Raw genomic sequence first — 25327 nt, 5'->3', positions numbered from 1 at the left:
GACGTCTTTGGCTCCTGGCCTTGGCCTGGCCCAGCCCAGGTCATGTGGACATTTGGGGGGTGAATCAGTGGATGAGTGTGCCCTCTTTCTCCCCACACCCCAATCTGCCAGGTTTGAACGTGTCTGTGTAATAGCTAGTGGAGTCACAAAGGCATATAGATAGAGAGCAACACCAGAGCTTTCTACCTAGAAAGGGCAAGTAGGGGCCCTGGAAGGTGATGAGGGTTGTTGGGGGCCAGAAGATTCTGCTGCCTTGAAATATTTCTCCTGCCAACCTTATGCCTCGGCCTGAAGCCCTCGGATTAAGGTAACCTCTTTTGATAAAATGTGAGTGGTCTTGGGAGGGATCCCATGTGAGTCCATCTTGGTTCCTAACATGGTCATGTACTAGTTAACAACATTGGTGGGAATCAGCTTGGCAAGCTGGGATGCACTTGTGGAGGTGGTATGTGGGCATCCTGGGTCCTTGCCTTCAGGAACGGGTCAGCCACCAGCACTCAGGGTCACTAGGTCAACAGTCCCAGAGCTTGGGGGATGCCCTCCTGAGGAGGTATACACTGGGGTGAGGTGGGCAATAGGCTGAAGAGGGTGTTGTTCCATCGTTCCTCAAGCAGGTTCCCGTGGAGTTGCTTTTTCTTTGTAAGCACCCTGGAATTTACTTACCTGCATTCTGCAAAGAAGGAAAGCACCGACTCCACAGTGTGTCCCTGGACAGTAGGACTTGTGCCTAGTTCCCTCCCTGCATCACACCAGGCACACTCCAATGAAGTGTGTACAAGACATGTCACTTCTGGGACTGCCTTCCAGAAGTCACTGCCTCTCCTTCCTGGCTCAGTCCTTCCTCAGGATCGTGATCCATAACTCATACAGGATGTATATTTGTTTGTTTCAGCCCCTGCCAGACTGCCTGGCATTTGTTAGGTCCGTAACTGGTGCTGTTGAATGAATGAATGTGAAAACATGGCATCACTTCAGTAAAACAGTCCTGTGTCTGGAGGGCAGGGCTAGGGGCGCAAGCACCTGGCACAGTGCCTGAGACATTGTTTAGTATGCTTGCAACCTGTAGCAGTGCGCCTGGCTCCTGGTTTCAGCATCTCACAAGTGCAAGCAGGTGGGTCCCTGCCGCCTACGTGGGAGACTAGATTGAATCCCTGGATCCTGACTGGCCTGGTCCCAGCCCCAGCTACTCCGGTCACTTGAGGTGTGAACCAGTAATGGGAGCTCTCTCTGTCTCTTTCTCTCTGTCTGGGAGAGAAAAAAATAATAATACAAATAACAAGACAAATTGTATTCACGACTGGCTAGTCTGGACTAAGAGTTGGGAGATTGTAGTTTATAACTTCAATGAGATTCGTCTTCTCAGAAATTTTGTTTCTCCCGCACAGAGTCTTCCTACCTAGTACGATGTGGTGATGGAAAAGAAAATAAAGTAAGTTATCCATAGAAAAATGACTGGCTTTTAACTGACCGGAACTTTACTCTGTTAGCTCTACCTTCAGACCAGAGAAGGTCTCCCCAAGAGGCCACTGAACTTATCTGGACAATAAGACGCTGGACTTTATGCTAGGTATATGCTTGCAATGAAGGAATCTCAACTGAACTTGAACTGTGGTTATGCAGCAAGGGGGAGGAATCCACTATGGGGAGAGGGGTATGGGAGGGGTGGGAGGAATCCCCAGTGCCTATAAAACTGTATCACATAATACAATGTTAATAACAATAAAAAAAAAGAACTAACCTAGAAAAAAAAAAAAGAAAAATGACTTACAACCTCCATATGACAGGCTTGCCACTGAGAAGAGCATAAACAAAACTTTATATAGGATTCAAATCACATTGTAAGAAAGAAATGACATGAATAAATCGTCAAAGTAAATTTTTATTGCAAAAACTATACAATCCAATATTGTGTTCAAATGAATGACAGGCCCTCACCAACCCCGTTGCTTCATAGGGGGAGCCAATCAGGAAATTCAGTATGTTCTCTAGGTTGACATGAATGATCCCGTTGCTAAAGAAGTCTAGTGTTCTGTGGTCTTTCCTGCTACAAATCTCAGCTTAGCTCCTTTCTTAAGCACCAAAATCCAGCAGGAACAAAATTCTTGTCATGCTTCGCTGTACACTTAAAGCCAACATCAGAACTTGGGGATGTAAGCATGCAGCAGCAGCACGTGACCACGAGGGGGAGCCCTTTTTAAGAAGGAACGTTATTAATGGGGACATTTCCACTTTTGCAGAAATTCAAGATTTTGAGAATGTTGCTGCCTTCCTTGCCACAGATTAGCAAAGCTGTACAGAGCCTTCCCTGGTTCCCATAAGAGGGCTTAACTAGTGTCTTGTACATGTGTGTTCACTAATAAGGGCCACGATGACTGTGACTTGCTTTCCACTCGATTCTGATACCTGTAGCCACTGAATTCTTACAAGTCTAGTGATTCTGGAACAGAAATCATTAAAACAAAAAATATAAGCTATTGAGGTCCTCTCTTAGTTTCTGTTTAAAATCCTAGACAATTTGTTATGCTGTTCTTTTCGACAATTTTTTTGTAAAGCAAAAAACAAAAACTTGTCAGGAGCTGGAGAACCTAAGCATCACGCCAATCATATGTTTAACACGGCAAAAGCACTGGCAGGCCATTTGACAAAGACGAGACATGTTTAAAGTGGAAAATGTTAAAGGGAAAATTCTCAATGCAAACGACAGGTAACATTAAGGAAAGCTGACACTTCGGTATATTATTTGGAAGCATACACTACTTCATATATATTCAGTTAATTCAACATATCTCATGTGGATTTTCAGGGATTAAAATATTCCGAAGGAAATCCAAAAAAAGAATTTTTTTTCAAAAATACTCTTAAAGATCTGGTTCAATCTTTCACAAAACAAGAGAAAAAAATAGAAGTTGATGTACCATGTGAGCTTAAGCAACAAAAGGCTCACTTGGTTTTAGTGAAAGATTGGGGTTCCCATTGTTCGGGAGGACTCCCCAGGAAGCGCCCAACCTTCCAGAGACGGTGAAGGAATCCTCTCAACGTCATTGTTTTCGTCTGCCCGGCACCAGTTAGATTCTCTGATATCTGGATGATTGACACTTTAGGCGGATTTTATGCACACCCATCCCCACAAGGCAGAGGCCGACCACGATGGCCCCAATGACAGGAAGCACAACTGTGTAGTCAGACGAACACTCATCCACTAAGAGAAAAAACAAACAACAGAGCAGGTGAGCCGCGGAGGCGACAGACAGGCTACCGCTGCAAGAACCAGAGCTTTGGAGGTGGCGCAAACCCTAGCTTGCATTCCACTCCCACCACTAATGAACTGATCCGGGCAGTTTCCTCATTTATCATAAACGACAGCAGGTTATATAAAGTAGCCTTATCGTCTCAGCCGTGGTTATTCCACACCCCTTGGTATGAATCACGGGCGAGGTGACGCTGGGCTTGCTCCCGCCCTGTGGGGTGTACCCACCCCACAACCCAACTGGGTCACTAGGTCTCAGAGGATCTCTGGGATACATGCTTCTCTGCTTTTAAGAACCGTGTTAGTCCTCCATGCATTGTCTCATATTCCTTTGAAGCTAAGATTAGAACACAGACATGAATGTGCGAGAGCTGAAAAAACTCCAATGTATAAACTTCTCAAGACTTTATTCCATTAGACAAAATTTACTTAATTCATTCTAAAATGTAATTGGCTCTCTGGACTGCAGAGGAACTTGAGAGAAGACTACAGGTGATGGACCGTGTGGGAGAGAAAAGTATGTGGAGCCCTTCATCTCCCTCTACCCACGAGTAGATCCGATCACTCTATGGGTGGGAGCCCTTCACGGATCAATACTTGAGCTGTGTCCCGAACGAAGAATCACTATGGACCCAGTTCTGTGTGCTAGAAAAACAGGATCAGATTGGACAGTTCTGGGAAAACCCATGTTAAAAGCATGGCTTTAATAGAGTACTTGATTGGGCAGCCGACAATACTTACATGGATATGATGAAATATGCCTATTGATTTAAAAATAGGGTTACAACCATAAATCCTTATCTGCTAACTATATCAGCTATGGTAGAAAAATCTAAAACTGGTAAGTGAAAAAACATCATAAGTGTCTTAGGTTTTTGTTTGATTTTTACAATTATGGAGACAATCATCGGAAGAAATTATTAACATTAGCAAAGATGAACTGGTCTCTTGGGGTTGGCATGGAGAATAATGCTTTTGATGAGAAACCCTGTTGGAGTTCACGATGCTTTGGTTATTTATGGAAACTTCTTAAATTAAAACCAATTTTGACAAGGACAAAATGAGAAAAAAATACCAAATTTAAAATATAACGCACATATCTATTTATTCCAGCTCTAAGAATTTACATTAAAGACATAGCCACACAATTCTAAAAGGGTATGTTACAGTCATGTCCATTTTAAGAGAGACTATCTAAAGACCCACCAAAAATTTAAAATGATATTCAGCCACTAGAATGCAATGTAGTCACTTCAAAGAATGTGGTGGTCTCAGTGTGATAAAGTTTCCCAAGACCCAAAGTTCCCCAAGCATCACAAGATCCCAAACAAACGTGTGTGTGTCCGTCGTAAAATGATACACACACCAACAAATGAGATGGAACTAGAAGGTAATTTTCACCTTTCACACAATTTTGTTAAATGATTCAATTGTTCCACTTAACATTAGTGGAACATTTTTAAAATGCAGAAGAGTGCAAAAAGCAAAGTTGTTACCCAGTCCCTGCACTTCTATTTCAGTTAGTCATAAACGTTTTCAAAACTTGCCTTCTCTGTGAGTGGGATCTGTGTGTGTCCTCGTGTACTCATGAGTGGGGGCATAGTTAAGACCATTCAATTTTTTTATAAACAGTCTATGCTCACTATAAATCACTAAAGCAGTCCAGAAATTTGCTATTAGAAAAGTAAGAACCCATAACCCCAAAAAACATGCAGAGAAATTATCATTGTCAACACAAACATTTCACCTGTTTCTTTGGAACTATAGATTTGTGAGAAATACCAGTACTTATATTTACACAGGATCAGACATGTGAGACTTAATTTACATTGCTGATTTTGCTTTCATTTGAATTTAACAGGTGGAAAACATGAAGTGAACTTGAGGCATTATTGCACCTTAAAATTTCCTTGTCACAGGAAATATTGTTCTATAAAAGAACCCTTCAAGGCTCAAAAAAGAGATGATGAAACACACATTTCGTAATTATGACGAGGTGATGAAATAAATTGGGGTCACATGTTTTCTAACACTGCTTCTTATTTAAACATTTCCTACTGAGAGAGTTTCCAGAAATTAGCACTAACCACTTCTCTCCCGTTTCCCCTTTCCCCAACTCCAAATTCTGAATGTTTGTATTACTGACTTTAACAATGCCCATATTTCTCATCCTATTTGGTAAGTGCTATTCCTACAGTACTTAAAAATATATCTGGAATATAGAACACATTCATGATTTTAAAAGTCAAATACAAGATGCTGCCCCCTGAGATGTCCCACTTTGCCCCTTTCCATCATTTTAGTACCCTTGTCCCAGTTAGCTAATTGCATTTTTTAGTTCCATTTATCTATATACGGACACACAAATATATATTTCTGCTGATGCTGTAGGCAGATAGAAATAAAAACAAAGGTATAGTTTATTTCCTCCTTTGTTCACTATTATGCACTCTGCTTTTTTATTTATTTAACAAGGTTTTTGTGCGTCTTTCATTATACACTAACATCCTCAATCTTTTAACAGTTGTATAGTAATCCAATGTGGGATAAGGGATAGGTTTTTTAATCTGTCCTGGACCTGTGGTTTGTTTTCAATCATTTTTTTTTCTTTGCTATTACAAATAGTGCGCCTGCAATGAGTAAATGTGTACTAATATCATTTCATCTATAAGAAGGTAGATTTATATTCCCACAAGGCTAATGCCTTAAAAAAAAATAAGCATTCATTTATTTATTTGAAAGACAGAGATGCAGAGAGGGGGGGAGATAAAGAGAGTGCTCCCCTACGTTGGTTCGCTCCCCCGTGGTCAGCACTGGGCCAGGCATCCCATAAGGATGACAAAAACTCAGGTACTCACACCGGCACCACTGTGTCACCACCCAAGTGCTCTGACGTGCGATAGAGGCTTCTCAACCCACGTCTGAACTGCTAGACTAAACACCCTCCCCTGTTTTAGTGGGGCTTTTATTACATGAATAAAATATTCAGTAGCAACAGCTCTATATATATAAACTGGGTTTTTCTATTCCTGAAAGTCGTTTCTTTTTTTTTTTTCCCTTGTTGCTATTAAGACCCACATCCTGTTTCACTGAGCTGCACTGCTAAACAACATCTTTATGAAAGGATTCCTAGTACTGCAATCTTGGAATTATTTCCTAGGCGCAGATATCTGACTATTGCATTTATGTATGTTTAAATAATACCCTTCATCTTGAGTATGTGGGGGTGTGGAGCAAATGCCTGCAGCTTCACAGCCAGGCCCTCGCCCTTGAGTCCCTCCCTTACACCTTAGGTTCCCGTCAACATCTCCTGCTCTGAGCTGGGCATTTCCTGGCACTGGAGATGTCTCGAGGGGACTCTTAACGCTCTCCTGAGGGTATCGCTTGTCTTCCCAGTCTCCTCACTTCTAAAAGTGGAAAGAATTAAAATATCTTGGAGTGAGCCAGTACTCTTCCTAGATAAGCAATAGTTACAGAGTTGGTGCCAAATTTCATAAGCTTCCTGTTAAAAATAATGAATGGCACCTCTGAAAAATGTAGAAAAAAAAAATCAGAAAACTTCCTGATCATAAAATAGCTAAGAACTTCCAGAAATCCAGTACTTTCCCCTTTCTCAAAAAAAAGAAAAGAAAAAAACAAAACAAAACCTCATACTTAAGCCATTTAGTGTAATGGAAAATGTGGAATGATATCTTAAACTTATTTTAATAGATTTTTTCCCCTCTAGTTTTCAATCACTTCCAATCAGGAGCTTTCTGGCTTGGAATGTTTCTGTGTGACACTTTGCTAAAAAGCCAAGTGCACTGCACTCATCCCCGCCACCTGGACAGATCTGCCACCTCCCACTTGCCCTCTCAGAATGTTCTGCCTACTTCCCTCCTGCAATGACCCAAATTAACCCATCTACAAGGCTGGGAGAGCATGAAACAAAAAGGCAAATCAGGAAGCAACGTTAAGAAGGAAGACCACAAATCAAGCGGCAGGACTAGAGACCTAGCATTTATTGTATTCATTTTTTTTTTTTAGGTTTTTTTTCCCCAAGATTTTGCTATGTGTTTTACTTTTAGAAGCAAAATTTAGGCAGCTTTCTAAGTTGTCAGGGTTTTCTGCTTGCTTGCTTGCTTGCTTTTGTTTTTACTAATACTAAATTGTAATGGTTAAAACAAAACCTTTATTACAAAAAAAAAGCTTGTTTTACAAAGAACATCTATAATAAGTAAATCAAAGTTCGAGTAAACCCAGTAGTTTAAGCTCACCTTTAATCTATTTTGAAAAGAATTGCTTTTTTTAAAAAAAAAATTTAAAAAATAGAACACTCTTAAAAACATATAAGAAAATTCAGTGCAGTTTGAAAATGTCTTCTGTAATAATTTCCCTTTATGATTTTGCTTTCTCCTTACAGTCACTCATGTCTCTGCCCCTCTTTCCCAAATTCCAAAAGCCAGCCCCCTTTATTCAGGTAGGGAATATGGTATTCAAGTCAGCTGGTGTGGTTTCCCTGAGCCAGAGGGAGAAATAGGGGTGTGGTGCAGAAAGCTGGGTCTCGCAATTGGCTTGGGAAGGTGGAAGGACAACCCTTTCCTTTCAGGCTGGACATGAAGGCAGATTCCCCCAAGGAAGGCCTCCACCTTGCTCGCTTGGAAGGCAGGGCTCTACATGCGTTCATACCCTCTACGGGGCCTCTTTCTGGCCACCAGGCAGGAGGTGAGCCAAACAACCAGTAGTGCTGTGATACTCAGGCCGACAGCCACAGGGATTTCTTTCTTGCTTCTGTCACTGAAGCATTCATCCACTGTAATTGAAGGCAGAGTAACAGGTGTTACAGGCTAGCCACTAATGCTGCAGGTGTGTACAGAAAGAAGTGTGGACAGAAGAGGCAGCTGGGTACCACTGATCATTCCATCAGTCGGGTGGAAGGATCTCCCCAGTGGGTCTGAAATGTGGGGAACTGGTGATTCCTGCAGGAAGTTACTCAAACCCATCGTCCAAGCCATCAGAACTCAGTGGGTCCGAGCCCTCCCTGCACCTCTTCCCTCACACACTCCACCCTGGGCAGGGGGGTGTATTCAGCCCACTGCTAGAAAGGAAGTCCAACTCTGAGAAACACTGGTGTGATCTCCGAAGTCATGATCACAGTGAGGTTCTGATTTGTGCTCGTCCCATTCGAGAGACACAGCCCTGGACCGAGTCACAGAGCCAGAACATTCCATCCAAACCCTGGGCTTTCCTAAGGGCTGTCAGAACAGTAAAGGAAAGCGAGACAACAGAAAGCCCTCTGGCAGGCTGCAGGCCTGGAGCGAGACAGAGTGACGTCCATCATCTGCACCTGTCTCTCTGACAGGGCTGAGCTCATTCCTTTCTCAAGCCCTGGTTGAAGTGTCAGAACTCCCTGCACCACCATCTCACCAGCAACACAGCGTTGACCACGCTTTCCCCCTGGGTTCTCACAGCCCTAAGCATGCGGAGCTTTTTCAACAGCATATCACAGGTGAACTTGTTCCTTGTCTCCTTCCTTCTCCTCTGCTACTTATGGAATGACAACCATCTTCACATTTCAGCGACTTCAGCAAAGTCTGAAGTGCCAGATATGGTGAATGTGGGGTGAACAAGAGAACTCTCTGGGAGGGAATATATAGGGCAGATCTGAGAGAGGATGAGGGAAGGAGAGGATTCTGGGGTAGCTCTGAGGCTTGGGGCGCTGTGCCCTGAAGGATGGCTGATGTGTAGACACATCAGATGAGCTTGCCTGTCTCCCGGTGAGCACTGCTCAGGGCAAGCCAGAGTGTGTGCTGAGCTCCTGCATCCATTCGCCTCCTGCTTCTCAGAGGTCCTGATAGGCAACAAGAGCAGGTGCACCCCTGAGGGTGGCGAGACCGCATCAGTAATTCCAGGGATTTTTTTTTTAGACCTTTCCAGTGAATTCTAAAAGTGATCACTTTCCAATATGACAAGCCTTGAGATCAAAGATAGCATGGGGGGGGGGGCGATGCCTGCTGGGCAGCTTTATTCTTTAATCTCAGCACTAGGATGAAGACTCAGACATTGGTGTGATGTGTCTGGCTCCTTCCTTTGTAAAATATTTAGTGCTGAGTCCATCAGGAGATGCTTTCTGCTAGACGTACCTCTCATTTCATCATGGGACTCGAAGTCAACGATTTCATAGTCAATGGCACTTCTCACTGAATCGGGTTCTAATAGTTGAGAAAAACTCTTGTTTGGGTTTTGACAAGAGGGAGTCAGGGGAAATTGAAGTTCATGAATTGATGAACCCAGTCACATGGCAAAATCAGGATAATACTGACCTTCCCGGCAGGGAGAAAAGAAGGGCTTTTCTGGAAAGTCACTCTGGCCCTCCTCCAAGGACCAGTTTCATTTTGAATGTGCTGGTTAAAATTCCAAGCAGGGGCAGATGGAGATGAGATCTGACTCAGAAGCACTGTGAGTACAAACGGCTCCTATGCCAAACAGCAGTCCTCTCTGTCCACATCTTGCCCTGTTCCCTCGGCTGGTGGGGAAGGATCTACTCTGACACCATGAATGCTCAGGGTCTTTGTTCTCCAAACACAGTTGACTTTGCCAGGATCCAGGAGAGTGTGAGGGGGAGCCTGGGGAGAGTGCTCTAGGCTTTTCCAAGGCAGGGGTGGGGGAGAAAGTGTGTGCGGGTTGGAGGAGATGCACCCCGCTACAAACAAGCTAGGGAGCTGTGGGCAGGCATGGATGCAGGTGCCTGGTTTGGGAGTGGGAAAGAAGAAACTTGGCCCTAAGAACAGTGTGCAACATTTAGTATTGGGAAGAACAGAGCTTGTAGCTACCCCACCCCCCGAGTCCCTGATGTTTACTTCTGCACCCTCAACTCACCATTTCCAAAGTGGTCTCCTTCAAAATCAAAAGCCTGCAGTTGGACATTAGTGGTTTTCAGCTGAAGCAGAGGTGACAGCTGCAGGCTCTGCTCACTCACACACTTGAAGGAATGCCCGACCAGCGTCTCAAACACTATCACGGCTTTCTCCATCCCTTTGTAAGTTTTCTCTGGGAACAAAGAATGATGTACAGGTGCATGAGAATCCACGCATCCCTCCGTCATGCTCCCACCACTGCAGGTGAGGCTGCAGCGGTGTCTCCACGGGGAAACAACCAGATGCTGTCAGAGACTTCCTGGTAGTGTTCGGCGGGGCGGGGTCTATGAGAGCCATCTCAGAGAAACTGAGACAGGAAGACATTGGAATGAGAACTCTGCAGGATGTTTCCTACATGTGCATGTGTATGTATGCATGTGTATTTATTTGAAAAGCAGAGAGAGAGAGACAGAGAGAATTTTTCTTTTTTAATCCAAATGGCTGCAACAGCCAGGGCTGGTCCAGGCTAAAGCTAGGAGCCACGAACTCCATCCAAGTCTCCCACATGGGTGTCAGGTGGCAAGCACCAGATTCACCCTCCACCACCTTCCCAGGTGCATTAGAAGAAAACTGGATGGGAAGCAAAGCAGCTGGGACTTGAACCATCCTTCACATACGGGTTGCTGTCACTACAAGTGATGGCTTAATCTGTTATACCACAACTCCCAACTCCACTTGTTTTGTATTTTAGTTTATTTTTGTTTGAGAGACTCAGAGAGACAGACATAGGGATGAGGAAAAACAACATGGGGGGAGAGAGAGGGAGTCTATATGTACTCCTATGCACACCTCCAAGGCCCACAATGGCCAGGGGCTACTCTAGGGCCAGAACCAGGAACAAGGAACTAACCTATGTCTCCCATATGGGTGGCAGAAATCCAGTCACTTGAGCCATGACCACTGCCTTGGCAGGAAGCTGGAATCAAGAGCTGGGAGCAGAAATGGAACCCACGTATTCCAATGCAGGATGCTAGCAGCTCAGCTGGGTCTTAAGCACCAGGCCAAACACCCAGACCTCTTCAGGTATTTTAAATCACTAGGGACAGAGTTGGTAAGAACCACTATCAATGCCTGGGGGCTACAGAGATGTGCCCACAGAAAACTTCAGGAACGAGAGAAGAGAGAGTTCTATCTGACTTCCCATCGCATGTCCTTTGGGTGAATCAGAGCAGACGGCAAAGTCAGCAGTGAAGTATTTGCATATAACCAGACTGAATGTATTAATACAGCAGAAAGGAGAACCCAGCTGTGGAAAGTGAGAAGGGAAAGGCCCTTCTCTTTCCTTCTGAGTGCTGTCGGTCAGGGAAAGGACCTGCTCACAGATCCACCTGGTCTTGTGACAGATCCACCCTGTCAAGGCAGTAGATTCTTCAAGGTAGTACTAACCTGGATTTGAGACGGTCAAAAAGGCTCCCACTTCACTGATATAATATGATTTTTCACCCTGCAAAACACAGTGTGTCAGTCTTTGGGTTAAAAGACAGGTTTATTGTGTTGCAAAATATTATTGAAATCCATGTACATGAGGGTCTTCAGAACATTCATGAAGAACTCATGTTGTGAAATAATGATATGTAGATTTCACTAATGTTTTACAGGTACTTCTATACATTGTCTGATTTAATCCTCACAATAACTATGAGAAGAAACGGAAGCTCAACAACTTGCCCAAGGTCACAAATATCAAAGGACACAGAGGAAGATATTATCTTAAACCTGTCTATATCCTCATCTTGCTTTTTTTTATTAATTTATTCTCTCTCTCTCTCTCTTTCTTTTTTTTTTTTTTTGAATGGCAGACAAACAGAGATCTTCCACCAATTGGTTCACGTCCCCAGTTGTCCATGATAACCAGGACCAGGACCAGGCCAAAGCCAGAAGCACAAAACTCAATCCAGGTCTCCCAGTAGGTGACAGGGACAGAAGTATTTGAGTCATTATCTACTGCCTTCCAAGGGTGCACATTAGCAGGAAGTTGGATTCAAAGCAGAGCCAAGACTTGAAACATTCTAATTTAGGAAACAGGCTTTGCAAGCAGCATCTTAACCACTAGCCCCAAATGCCTGCCCTCAAGTCTGGTTTTAACCTCTCTCATATTGAATCTATGCCAGACATTGTTGTCTGAAAGGGGTTTCATAAAGTTCATGGGGAAGCTGGTGTTGTGGGCTAATACACAGATTGTGAGGGCAGCACCTTACAATTGAAGTTCTGGTTCATGTTCTGGCTTGTTCTATTTCTGATCTAGTTCTCTGCTAACTCACCTAGGAAAAACATCCTATGATAATCCAAGTACTTGGGCCCCTAATACCCACATCGGAGATCTGGATGCAGTTCAGGCTCCTGGTTTCAGCCTGGTCCAGGCCCAGGCATTGTAGCTGTTTGGGGAGTAACCAGTAATTTAAAGGTCAATGTTTCTCTCTCTCTCTCTTCCTCTATCTGTGTGTCACTGTTACTTTCAAACTAAATAAATAGCTAAACCTTTTTTTTTAAGTCTGGAAAATGAAATTAAATGACTAGCTTATTTTTATGCAAATCACTTTGAAATATAGGCTTGGCTTTCCTGTGTTTTTTCCAGGGACTTTTTGGAGGAGACCTGGCTGTTTCCCTTGAGGTGCCCAGTCTGATGTATGAAAGGTGGTTGAATATTGGGCTTGAACTATCTGCGGTCCAACATCTGAACATTCCGAACATCTGCAAAATGACTCTTTTTTTTGCTTTCCCTGACCATTTATTCAGATTATTCTTCACTTGTGACATTTTTTAACTTAAGCAAGACCTGCACTCTGGGGCCCATAGTTACAAAGCTCTTTCCCCATCCAAAGGGAAAAGAGGATTCATTGAAGGAACTTGAACAGGACAGGGACATGAGCCGGCCTTTGTTATTGGAGATTGGTTGAGCTGTGCTGTGAGAATGATTTAGACAGCAGCAGAAGAGAATGAACAATGAGGCAGCACTGCCCTCCCAGGACGCCTCGTGGAATTTTTCCTTGCTGGCCATCTCCCAGGCCTGTCTCCCCCAGGAAAGGTATGTTTGGATTTTTGTAAAGATGGCACAGTTTGCCAGGTGCATGCATTCAGCTGCATTGCCTCACTGACCACCATAGCAAGCCTGAAGACAGAACAAAAAGAATCAGTCAGTTCTACAGCTGAGAAAACAGAAGCCCAGAAGATTCAGTATCCATCTCAGATTTACATAGCTTGCAAGCGATACAGCAAGATCCTGCTTTCAGGATCCAGTCCAAAGTTTCCTCCAAGGGACATGAGGTATGTGTGTATAGACCAAAAATTTGTCATGTGAGAACTTTCTCTGACATTCCCTGAAATACAGTTGGAACTTACAGCCCTCTATAGGAAGCAGGACTGGCCATCTGATGAATTTATGGGGCCCCGGAGAAAGTGAAAATGCAAAATGCTTGGTTCAAAAGTTATGTAAAATTGCAAAAGGCTACAGTAAAGCATTCAAAGAAGCACAGAGCCTTCCAAAGCGACAGGTTGCACACCTATGAAGCTAAATAGGAAGGGGCATTTCAAGGTCCACAAGAATTTATCCCTTTCTGGTTAATCCAGCCACCAGCAGACAAGTTGCATGCATGGCCAGGTTTACCTTCATGAGCTAAGAGGACACATTCTGCAAGCTGCACTCAGCTTTTCTTTCATTCTGGCTGAGTCAAGTTAACCAAATGTTGGCTGGAACTGAGCTGAGTCTACCTTTAGGGTACGGGAAAAATATCTGTCAGGTGAATTCATACCAAAAAAACTGACAGGAGTCCGTTTAGTTTCCTCAAGATTCCAAATTTTATCTCATTAATGCTGCTAACATCAAATGAGTCTTATCTAGGCAAGTTGTGCCTACCATGTATTCTATAATGTTATGGTGATATAGGACATTCTTAGAAAATAAATTAAATATGCCTTCCTACTGTCTCTGTTGGGAAGGACTAAGTTAATTCCTGGAGACAACCATAGACCTCACCAGGTGAGGACAGTACTAGAGGAATCAACATAACACACGTCACTATCTGGCCCTAAGGTTTCTTCTTTTCCCCATCCATTTGCCTTCCTATAGTTCCTGACTCTGGAAACAAGCTGTGCTCCTTGGTCAGCTCATTAGAACGTAGCGTTTGTTGCTGAATGTGCTGTATTCAGTGGTATTCTAAGCACTGGTTTCTCCCATGTGCCTCAAAACCTGCTTGTAATTCTCTTGTTCACCTGCCTTTAGTAACAGGAGTCTGTCCTGGTTACAAAAGTATCAAGGTTCAGGAGACATGATGTTCTCGCCTCACTACAACAAAGTCTCCAACCAAATTAGGCCTTACACTCCCTTATTCTACAATGTGGTTCTCATTGGTAACATTCATAACATTATAATGAACATAACCCACATTTTCTAAGGTTTTTTTTCCCCCTAAACTAGTGGTTCTCAAGCAGGAAGGACATCTGGCAGCATCTAGAGCTGTCACATGAGGTGATGAAGCAAGTGGGTGATTGCTACTCGCAAATAGTACCTTGGAGGCAGGGACACTGCTAACCATTCTTCATGACAAACAGCCCTCTCCCATGACATTCACCTCACTCCAGCATTAATACTCCTGCTTTTGAGTAGTGTGTTTAAAAAGTAGTAGTGGGCCTGGTGCAGTAGGCTAGAGGCAAAAGTCCTCGCCTTGTGCATGCTGGGAGCCCACCCAGAACGGACACCTGACCATCTCATATGAACACAGCCATGGAGCACAGCACTGAGCCCGATGGCTGGACACCAGGCCTGCCACTGACCACAGGTAAAACAGAGGAGCAGTGGCTCTCTTCTGGGGAATGGATACTCCCTCCCCTCCCATGAGCCTACCCAAGCTGGTATTGCCAGCTGTCCACTTATCCTTTCATTCTCCTATCAGATTGAATGGGACAATGAAAATGTCTTTGGTTTTTATGGCACTCTCCATCAAAAGTGAGAACGTAAAATTTTAGGGACTGTTGTTTCAAGGAAAAAAAAATTTTTTTTGCTAGCCTGCTTCATTCATTAAGTTACATGGGTAATCTCTTGCTTTAATCCTGCAGTCTTTGGCCTCCTGTTTTTGGCTTAAACAAATTCCTTCTTACCATGCAGCAATGCCACGGGAGTACAAAGGCTACTCTCTCCGTGTAAGGTCTGTAACTGTGGAGTAGTGTCGGAGAACAGCAGAAATAAGGCAGATGGGCCGGGATGGTTCAGGGAAAGAAGTAATTGCCGCTCTTGAAGCCATGCACTGAGGATGGCTCACTGTGCCCCTTCAGGAAGGCAGCTGGGAGGAGTGAGGAAGGGAGGACCTGCCAATGCTTCTAGCTCTACCAGGACACTCAGTTCCTGCCGATATTTTAGAAGGGGGAAGTAATTAAAGGGCAAGCAAGATTATTAAAAAGGGGGAAATCTCAACATTTAAGTGTGGTTTGATCAAATCAAAGCCAGTCTGCAGGCGTCTGAAAGGACAACCCGTAGTGAAAGGAAACAGGGAGAAGTGACAAAAACAGAGGTGGGAAGGGCAGCAAGGAAACACCTGCTTGCAGTTCCACCTGAGGCCTGACCCTGATGGCCATCGCTGGGGGTTTCTGCTGCCTTCCCTTGGGCCATTACTCACACAGTGGTCTGGGCAGTGACACAGGTGGAACTGGGCCCTGAACAAATGTTTATGGATGTCTGTCCTGCCAGTTTGTCAAGGCGGCTTTTTAAGAAATTCCTTACACCTGTATAGTTTAGCTTCAAGTATTCAAGGAGACAGCATTTATTCTGCCTCTTCTGATACTATTGTTTTCCCATTTGCCAGTCAAAGAAAACTGCTGACTGCTCAAGTTCATCTCTACTTCTTGGAGAAAAGGATGTATCAGGAAGATAAAGCGCGTGGGACCAAGTTAGGTACAACAATAATCTTAGCCACACTCTTCCTTGAGCATGGTGTGAAACAAGATGTATGAAGACCATTCACCTGGACTAGTATCCTGCACTAGGTCCAACAGACCACGCCAAAATAAAGCCACTAATGCTGGAGTTCCAGACCACCAAGTTGAAACAGAGAAACACCCAAATCCCTAAACAAGCCCCTATTAATTGGCATAATAAAGGAAGTCCCCTTGCTGCAGCCACTACAAAGAAAAGTAACATTGGCATAACCAATCTTCCCATTGTTTCTGCCTTCCTTAGCCTTTTCTCTAGATACACCCAACCTCCTCTGCTCAGTTCCCCATATGGCTCATTCTATTTTATAAAATGACATATTGCTTGATTCCAGCATCACAAATAAAGGCCAGTTTTAAACTAAATTTGTAATTATGGCCATTGATGGTTACTAAGTACCACACACTGTGCTAGACAGTTTACACAGTCTGTTTCTAATCTTCCATGGGGTCCTAATAGGTAGGTGTGAGTGTTCCCATTTTAAAGATGAGAACATGATCCTCAACTAGCCTGAGACCAGGTCCCAGGTGTAGAGTCCTTCTGTGTCTCCTCTTTGATTCATGCTTGGCCTGCTTGAAAGACACTGTGGGGCAACCAGGGACAGGTGCCCCATAGAGTGAGATCACCAGCTTCATCTGGATTCCAGTGCACTTGCTAATCTCACTCACTGCAATTACAGCTACTATCTGTATGGGTTTGTCCCTTATGAAGGTGATTACCAATTCTTCTTCCACTCCCTTTCAAATAACAAAAGTCAGCTCTGCCAGGTTAACTTGCCCATCTGTTGTCACAAGGAGAGCAAATGACAGAGTCAGATTTGTGATGGACTCTGATTTCAAGGCCTATATTCAGTCCACTCCCCTTTGCTGTCTATACACTTGCAGAAGATGGCCCAGAAAATCTAGCACCTGGTTAATCCCTGACTTTTGCCCACTGAGGTTGGAAAAAACCCATTCTGACATTTGATTTTGCTCTTAAAATGATCTTGTTCCTCTGGTGTTCACTGGGAATTTCTAGAGATCAGTTCATCTATACAACTTCCTCCTTCAGTTAAGTACAAATGTGGCCTGAGACCAAGTCTCTGCTAAGAGGTTCTGAAAACCTCCTTCTGTCGCATAGAGGAAGCTGAAGGGAGAAGAAGGCAAACAAGAGATGTGGACACTCCACCCCGCACCTTTCACTCTTATCAGCAAGGATCTCAAAAGGCTCTGAAATCTGATTCTGCTGAGCCTTACACTAAAGTGTGAGATTGCACCAATGGGCCCCAGGGCACCAGGAGAGGGGAAGCCACACAAGGGTTGGTAAGTGCCACGGAACTCTGGCCCCACCTTGGTAAATGTGAAATTCACAAGTCCACCCTGGAAATGTAAAAAGAGGTTGGATTTTCGGCAGCCACAGTTCCCAGAAACTTGGGTTGTGTTGGGGTCGATGTTGAAGTATCTCTGAGGTGAGAAGACCTGAAAGAAAGAAGACAGATGAGCAACATGAAGTAGAGATGACCCTGGAAGGAACTGGAGATACAGTGAATCCAAAGCCAAGCTGAGCAAGTGCTCCCTTGAGAACTGCAAAGTCCCCCAGAAAGATGGCATCCTATCAGCCCAAACAGTCACCATCCAAAGCTTTCTTAAAGAGGCTTTGTAAGTGCCAAGAGGAGTTGTCTGATACTTCACAGCAGGTCTATTCCTGATAAGCTGCATGGAACTGGACTTTCCTTAAGTTAAACCTGTTGAAAGGTACTGGAGTGGGGAGTGAGGGTGTAAGGGGTATTTGCTCTCTAAAATGCCTCTGTCTCAAATCAAAATCTGGATGTGTTTTATGAAACTATAAAAATAATGTGCAAAAAAGGGAAGGATTGTTTTAGGATGAATCCTTTTAGTAATTCAATCATAGCCCTTCTTCATTTATCTACTTTTTAATCTGGACTTCCATATGAATGTCTTAGCTGCCTAGAACTACAATAACCCATCTTCCTTTCACAGAGAAGGAGCTTGGGCTTGGAAATTATGAAGAATGGTGGACCAGGCTAGCCACACTGAACACACCTCAACACTCTGCCCATGATGTCTGGAAGGAAAGAGTGCATATTTAGGCTTTTCTTGTGTACCTTCTCATGTCCAGGCACTACTATGACTACACATGTATTCTAAATAGTTTTTGCTTTGTTTGAATATCAGAAAAACTGAGATCTTCCCTCCACTGATTCATTCCCCAAACTCCCACAACAGTCATGGCTGGACTAGACCAGAAGCAGGAATCAGGGATTCAATCCACATCTCCCACATAGAGGGCATGGACCCAACTCCTGGAACCATCCATCCTTTCTCACCCCACCCCCAGAATGCACATGAACAGAAAGCTGGAATTGGGAGTGGAACTGAGACTCAAACTCAGACATGCAGGTAGGGGATGCAGGCATCCCACACGGGTATGAACCCCTGCACCACAGTCTCCACCCATATCCACCTTTCAATGAAGCATCTTGTAGAAAGATTAACTCATAGTAATTTACTTCATTTAAAGACATTTCTAGCAAGGTAAATTCTATCTTGGCATTTAGAAGCTGCCGTTACAGTCCTCCAGCCCCAACTTACCGCCTCTTTGTCTTGAACAACCAGCTGTAACCCCATCTCTGCTTTTATACAGAGCTTGCTCCCATTTAGAACTTGATAAGTTCCAGTCTTGGCTGACGTAGGCCGGGGCGCAAGGGTGGGTCCAGTAAGGATAGAGGCAGGGGAAATGGTCTGGGTAGCATTGTGTGATGCTGTTCCTGGCGTGTGGGAGGTTTGGACAGACATCTGACTGGTTGTGTTTCCATGTGGCTCTGTGGCCAGAGTTGTCAGGATGGTGGTCTGCTTCCTGTGTTGGGTGGTTTTCCCAGTTGTGCGGCTAACAGTTGATGGATCCCTTCCAGTTGTATTGCCACAAGGGGTGGTAGTGGGTGGCTGGGCATGAGTAGCTAAGCTGGGGCCGATTGTAGCTTCTGTGACTGGAGCAGCTGGGTGTGAATTGTTGGTTGTGGCCTGAGTTGTGACTAGGGTGTGGGTCGTAACTGGGATGGTGGATGGGGTACTGTTGGTCATTCCCAGGGTAGTTGAGGTTTTTAGCATGTGTGTGGTTGAGTTTTCGGGGTTGTTGGTCATGGCAGTTACAGCAGAGGTGACAGGTTCATCCGTTGAACTCGTTGGCAAAGCACTGTTGGGCATGGGGTGAGTTTGTTGCAGGAGAGAAGGCAGTGCTCTGGTCTGCACTACTGCCATTGTGGGCTGAAGATGGGCTCTGATTCCAGAAAGCGCCTTCACACTCACTCGGCTACCATCATGCAAAATTACTGCAAATTGGAGGGAAGAGGTATTAAGACAAAAATCTATTGTTCATTTTCAAAATAACATGATTGGCTTTAGATTTGATGAGAATTCACCACATTATAACCAGAGTGAAGATTGTCAAAGATTCCACCACTAGGTCACAACTGTAATGTGTCAGTTGTAGTCACGTATATTTTTAAAGATTTGTTTTATTTTTATTTGAAAGATAAAACTATAGAGACATAAGGAGAGACAGGGAGAGGGAAATCTTTGATCTACTGGTTCACTCCCCAGATGGCCACAGTGGGCTGAAATGAGCCGATCCAAACGCCAAGAGTTTCTTCCGTGTCATTCACAGTGGTGCAGGGTCCTAAGAGCTTGGGCCATCCTCTGGGAGCTGGATTGGAAGTGGAGCCACAAATCAGTGCCCATATCAGATGCCAGTGCTAACCAGAGGAGGTTTGGCCTACTATGCCTTGGCGCTGGCCACTATACTCCAGTTATTTTACAGGCCAATGACCACACTGCAGACATCTGTCTGCCCTAAGCCTCTCTGGATGAGATATGGTACTATTTCCCAAGGTGATAAGTGTGAACATGTACAAAGAAATGGAATTAAAACACAAGCTTCCTTTGGTGCAGAAATGTTTAAAAAACCATTAAAACCCTGAACTTGAACTGTGGTTATGCATCAAGGTGGAGGAATCCACCATGGGGGGAGGGGTATAGGAGGGGTGGGGGGAATCCCCAGTGCCTATAAAACTGTATCACATAATACAATGTTAACAACAATAAAAAAAAAAAACCATTAAAACCAATGCCTGGTTGTTTCATAACTTTTGAAGACTTCTGGTATGCAGGGGTTTCACAATTTCCGCACAATAAAACCCCTTTAATTCCATTTTGCCCACAAACTTTCTGAAATACCCTCACCTAACGACCTGACATAACTGGGCCAGCTTGGATAACAACACTACAGACAGAAAGTTTTATTGTATTCATAGAATTACAAACCAGAGATCAGAGAGAGGTCTTAAAGTTGGCCTAAAATAGTGTAAACCCTAACTTGATGCACCATCGCGTCGTTCCCATGTGTTAAAAAAGCTATGCTTAATTAGCCTTCATGAAACACTCATTTCCTAACAATATAGTCCCTTCTGCATTTTAAGTGCATTTATTTAGAAATTTTAAAGACAGAGTTGTAGATAGATACTGAGAGAGACAGCCTCCACCCACTGGTTCATTCCTCCTATGGCCACACAGCCACGCCTGGGCAGGCTCAAGCCAAGAGCCTGGAACTCCATCCAGTTCTCCCATGTGAATGGCAGGGACCCAAGCTCTTGGGTCATGTTCTACTGCTTTCGAGGCTCATTTGAAAGGAGCCGAATTGGGCCCAACACGGTAGCCTAGTAGTTAAAGTCCTCGGCTTACACGTGCTAGGAGCCCATATATATGGGCGCTAGTTCGTGTCCCGGCAGCTCCGCTTCCCATCTGGCTCTCTGCTTATGGCCTGGGAAACCAGTCAAGGATGGCCCAAAATATTGGGACCCTGCACCCACATCAGAGACCCAGAAGAAGCTACTGGCTTCTGGTTTCAGATCAGCTCAGTTCCAACTTTAACAGCCACCTGGGAAGTCAATCAGCAGACAGAAGATCTTCCCCTCTGTCTCTCCTCTCTGTATGTCTGACTTTGCAATAAAAATAAATAAATCTGAAAAAGAAAGAGAAAGAAAGGAACTGGATCAGCAGTGGAGTAGCCAGGATTTGAACCAGCACTCATATGGAATGCCTGAGTTACAAACTAACCCATGAAACCACAAATGGGCCTTATTTAGCTTTTTATCTTCTTGTCACCCACTGTTTTCCTAAACATAGGCCAGTTGTGCAACTTCCTTGCTGTACGTTTCGAATGGCTGAGTCCTTGCCATTTAAGAAAGAAAATTAGGGCCCGGCGCGGTGGCACAGTGGTTAAGGTCCTCGCCTTGCACGCCCGGGATCCCATATGGGCGCCGGTTCTATCCCGGCAGCCCCGCTTCCCTTCCAGCTCCCTGCCTGTGGCCCGGGAAAGCAGTCGAGGACGGCCCAAAGCTTTGGGACCCTGCACCCGCGTGGGAGACCCGGAAGAGGCTCCTGGCTTCGGATCAGCATAGCATTGGCAGTTGCGCTCACTTGGGGAGTGAATCATGGGACGGAAGACCTTCCTCTCTCTCTCTCCTCTCTGTATATCCGCCTTTCCAATAAAAAAAAAATAATAAAAATAAATCTTTAAAAAAAAAAAAAGAAAGAAAATTAAGGCATAGTAGCTCTGTCATTTCAGGCAAGCTATCCTTCCTGTCTTGGCTTAAACGCTGGCTCTCAGAATCTTCCTGGTCCTTCCCTACCAACACAATTATTCCAGTGCAGGGAGTTTGCGAAGTGGGAAAGATAAAAGCATCAGTTCAGACAGCCTTGGATAACTCCTTATAAAGACACACTAATAGTGTCTAAAATTATCATTTAAGTGTTCTTTGTATTTAATCCATACATTTGGATAAAATAAATGCAACTTGACAATTGTAGATTTTAAGATTACTATAGGTGAAACATCCATATCGCAGGGCTTGGAGGAAGATGTTTCAATTCAAGCTTGTTACGGAAGTGATTTTTGTTGAAGATTTCTTTTAGCAATTTAGGCTAAATATGCATTGCCTGTTCTTTGGTTAAAAACCAATAGGAATTTTACTTAGTTTATGCAATTACTATGGAGAAGAGAAATCACTGTCAAATGTAATTTCTAGAAATATCTCATGATAAAGCTAGAATTGCTACAGAGAGATACGCACAGACTAAAAAACCATTTGCATGTTGCTCTCTTCAGGAGGTAACCACATGTTTGATAAAATCCTTGTAAGTTAAAGCAAATCATCTCATCTGAGGAGAAATAACTCAAAGGAACAGTACACCTTGTAAAAGGGGAGACTTTATGAGATGCAATTGGGACTCCTCTTTCAGAAGAGATGAATGGGATGGGTGGCTGATCTAGCACGGAGGCATATCTTTAGGATGAGGAATGTGGTTGGTGGACAGAAGGCTGGGACCACAGTGCCAAGTTCACTGCTGTGTTACAGGCTGTATCACACTGGGCATCAAATCACATTGATATTCTCCTGCTCCTTTCTCTCTTAGACCCCTCTCTTTCCCTCCAGACACACGAGGCTGCTGAAGCCTCCTTGTTTTGCACACACTCTTCCTCCTATCTAGAACACCATTGCTTGAAGGATGTCTTCTTGTGTGGGGTACAGAAGATGGACAGGCAACCAGACAGAAAATTGACAGGGGTAACATGTAGTCGGTCAACTAACACATGGGTTTTAAATGGGGCCTTTAGCACCTGGAAGTTCAGTCAAGGTCACTAGTCTATATGAGACCCACAAAGAAGGCAAAGGGAAGAAGCAAGGGCAGGGTGTAGCTCAGAATCTATCTTGACCCTCCCTGTATTCAAAGAACACAGCATTGTGGTTCATACCCTAGTGTGTCAATCTCTCCTGCCTCAGCATCCCTCTCCAGGGTGCAGGCAGATCAGCTCATAATTAGCTCAGACCCTTGGTGCCTTGCTTAGACGCCTTTGGCTAGCCACCTGCAGGATGAGATGTGAGAAGGTTTTGGTTCCCCTGTGACCTGTAGGAGGTACCAAAATGAGTCACTGCTCAGTCCCTGGGGAAGTCAGCCATGACCTCTTCTCTAGGAATTTCCCTGACCAGCAGTCACTTCCCACATGGCAGTCAGATGGTCTCCCTGCTACACCCAGTTCGATAGGTTTGTACAGGCCTTCAAAGGCAGGCCTGGTTTCGGGGTACTCAAAGCCCTTGGAGGCATACATACACTAGACCAGACTCCTCACAGGGACAAGGGATACCACCCTGCCCCCTGATGCCATGGGAATGAGGGGTGCAGGGAGGACTGCAGCACAAGGAGACATCCTTCAGGCAGGTGGGGAGGAGAGCTGTCCTTCTAGACAGGAGGAAGAGCAGAAGACTCAAGTGTCAGGAGGACAGCAAGGGCTCAGTGTGACAGGAACTAGGGAGTGGAGGGGGTAGAGGCCTAGCAGGTCACAGAGACTGCACAACCGTTATGGACACAACTGTGTGCTAGTGGGAGACCCATGGCCATACCTAGAAGAGGAACTGGAGTCGGTCCTCCTCCCCCAAGCACTGTACCTGGAGCAGAAGGAGCCACAGCAGACAGAGAAAGGAAACCGTGGACCTGAAGATGCTCCAGGCCTTTAGTAACAGAACCTTGAGTTTAAGCTTAGCATTGACAGAATCAGACATCCAAGCCTCTTCTCGGGCATGGGGACATGTGACTGGCGTGCAAGACAAATGACAGCATCATGTGCACTTTCTGGGAGGGCTAATTGAAGCATGCGCAGTTTCCCATGGCCTGTCTCTTAATGCCCTTCTGTTTTACTTCCTTCAATTTGTATGTGATAGCAGACATAGGGAACCCTGAGGTCACATGTAGTTAGAAGTTACATATACACATAAGAAGAGTAGGGGTCAACGATGAGTCCCCACACTAGAAGCAGTATGAATTCTTCTGGACATGATTTTGTCTGAGAATGGCAAGCGGCTATCTTGTTCACACCACTGTTATGCAATGATTCTTGTCCCGCATGTGCAGCTGATCATAAACCTCACTACAATGAACTTTAGTGGGGAGGAAATGGAGACCAGGAACATCAAATAGCTAAAGTTACTCCTCTAATTTCACTGCAATTTATGCTTCTCTCTACAGAATTTCTTGCAGTTTTTGTTCATCTCCAACTCAGCAAGTACTTCTTCGGTCTATGCTCACAGTGCCATGTAGGACAACCAAGCAGAGCAGGAACCTGAAAGCCAGATTTCTCATATGCCAGTCGCAGGGCTGCCACTTGCTAACTGAAAGACCTCCAGCCTTTGCCTCAATGCCTTCATCTGTAAAACGAGGTCAATAAGAGCACCTGTTTTCAAGATTCTTACAGGAAACAGGCAAGTAGAGGTGACAGCTGCTATGGGTGCAAACTTGGGTTCAGAGCACAACTGCGCCACTGCCTAGCAATGTGACTGTTGGTAAGTTATTATGCCTCTTGGTGCCTCCACTTCCTCCCAAGCCAAGGGGAGGACTTAGCAGATTGTTGGGTGGGTACAGTGCCTGGTACAAAGAAAGTTCCAGGACACAGTGGTCATTGCTGTTCCCACCCCATGCAATCAGGGGTGACACAGGTGAATGGCCAGAAGCAGAATAAACAGAGTTGAGGGAAGGCAGCAGGGCCACCCTTTGCAAGCTGCTGTTTAAATTGGTCTTCCCAGCACCCCTGGGAGAGGTCTCTCTATTTCCCTGATCTGTGAGGGAACTAGGCACCTGCAAGGTACAGCATGCTGGGCAAGGCCTGTCTGCAGTGAGGGTCAGGGTTTAATCCAGTCCTGTGGGACCCCTCAGAGGTCATACAGGCACCATCTGCTCTGGGGCAGAGGTCACTTCTGAGGAGGAACCTCTCATGTTTCTGCTTCCTCCACCTCCAAGTGCTGGCACTCAGATAGGAAAGGACAAGAGGACATCTCTGCTGCTCTTGGTCTTGCACTTTCCGGAAGTCACTGGGCCTCCCCCCCCCCCCCCCCGAGCCTGCCAGTAACCTGTCAGTCATTCAGGGTCACTCAGTTCCTGGGGCTACTACTAGCTGAGACCATGTGTTTGCTTGATTTGCTTGCCCTGGGAAATGCAGTGATGATATCCTCTTCAACCTGCCACGAACAAGGCACCGTGATTCTGAAAGGATGGCCCAGAAAAATCAGCCTGGTGTGGGGCAGGGGTGTGAACCTTCCCACCGCTTCAACCAAGGGCCATTGTGTGCCTCCCTTGAGCCTACTAGTAGGGCCACGTGGATGAAGTAAACTGCCTCACACACTAATTCAGTGGTCCTGGAAGGAAGTGCAAATTA

General features: G+C 44.9%; 1 protein-coding gene across 2 annotated transcripts; it reads right to left on the bottom strand.

Annotated features, from left to right (window-relative positions):
• Window positions 1-1859: 1859 nt before the first annotated feature.
• LAMP3 (lysosomal associated membrane protein 3) lies at window positions 1860-19365 on the bottom strand. 2 transcript variants are annotated; one of them, XM_041002952.1, is made up of 5 exons: window positions 18658-19365; window positions 17395-17523; window positions 11530-11587; window positions 10106-10276; window positions 1860-3199 (listed from the first exon to the last, which is right to left on the bottom strand). In XM_041002952.1, the coding sequence occupies exons 1-5, from the start codon at window positions 19321-19323 to the stop codon at window positions 3066-3068; spliced, it is 1158 nt and encodes a 385-aa protein (XP_040858886.1). In that variant the 5' UTR covers window positions 19324-19365; the 3' UTR covers window positions 1860-3065. The 2 variants fall into 2 exon arrangements, with proteins under 2 accessions (XP_040858886.1, XP_040858885.1); XM_041002951.1 differs by lacking the exon at window positions 1860-3199 and adding an exon at window positions 6304-8039.
• Window positions 19366-25327: the final 5962 nt, after the last annotated feature.

Source organism: Ochotona curzoniae, unplaced genomic scaffold, assembly GCF_017591425.1.
Source record: "Ochotona curzoniae isolate NIBS_2020 unplaced genomic scaffold, NIBS_Ocur_1.0 scaffold_2587, whole genome shotgun sequence".
In the NCBI taxonomy this organism is placed as follows: Eukaryota; Metazoa; Chordata; class Mammalia; order Lagomorpha; family Ochotonidae; genus Ochotona; species Ochotona curzoniae.
The sequence above is the reverse complement of the archived record's forward strand: the minus strand, read 5'-3'. Positions and strand labels throughout refer to the sequence as shown.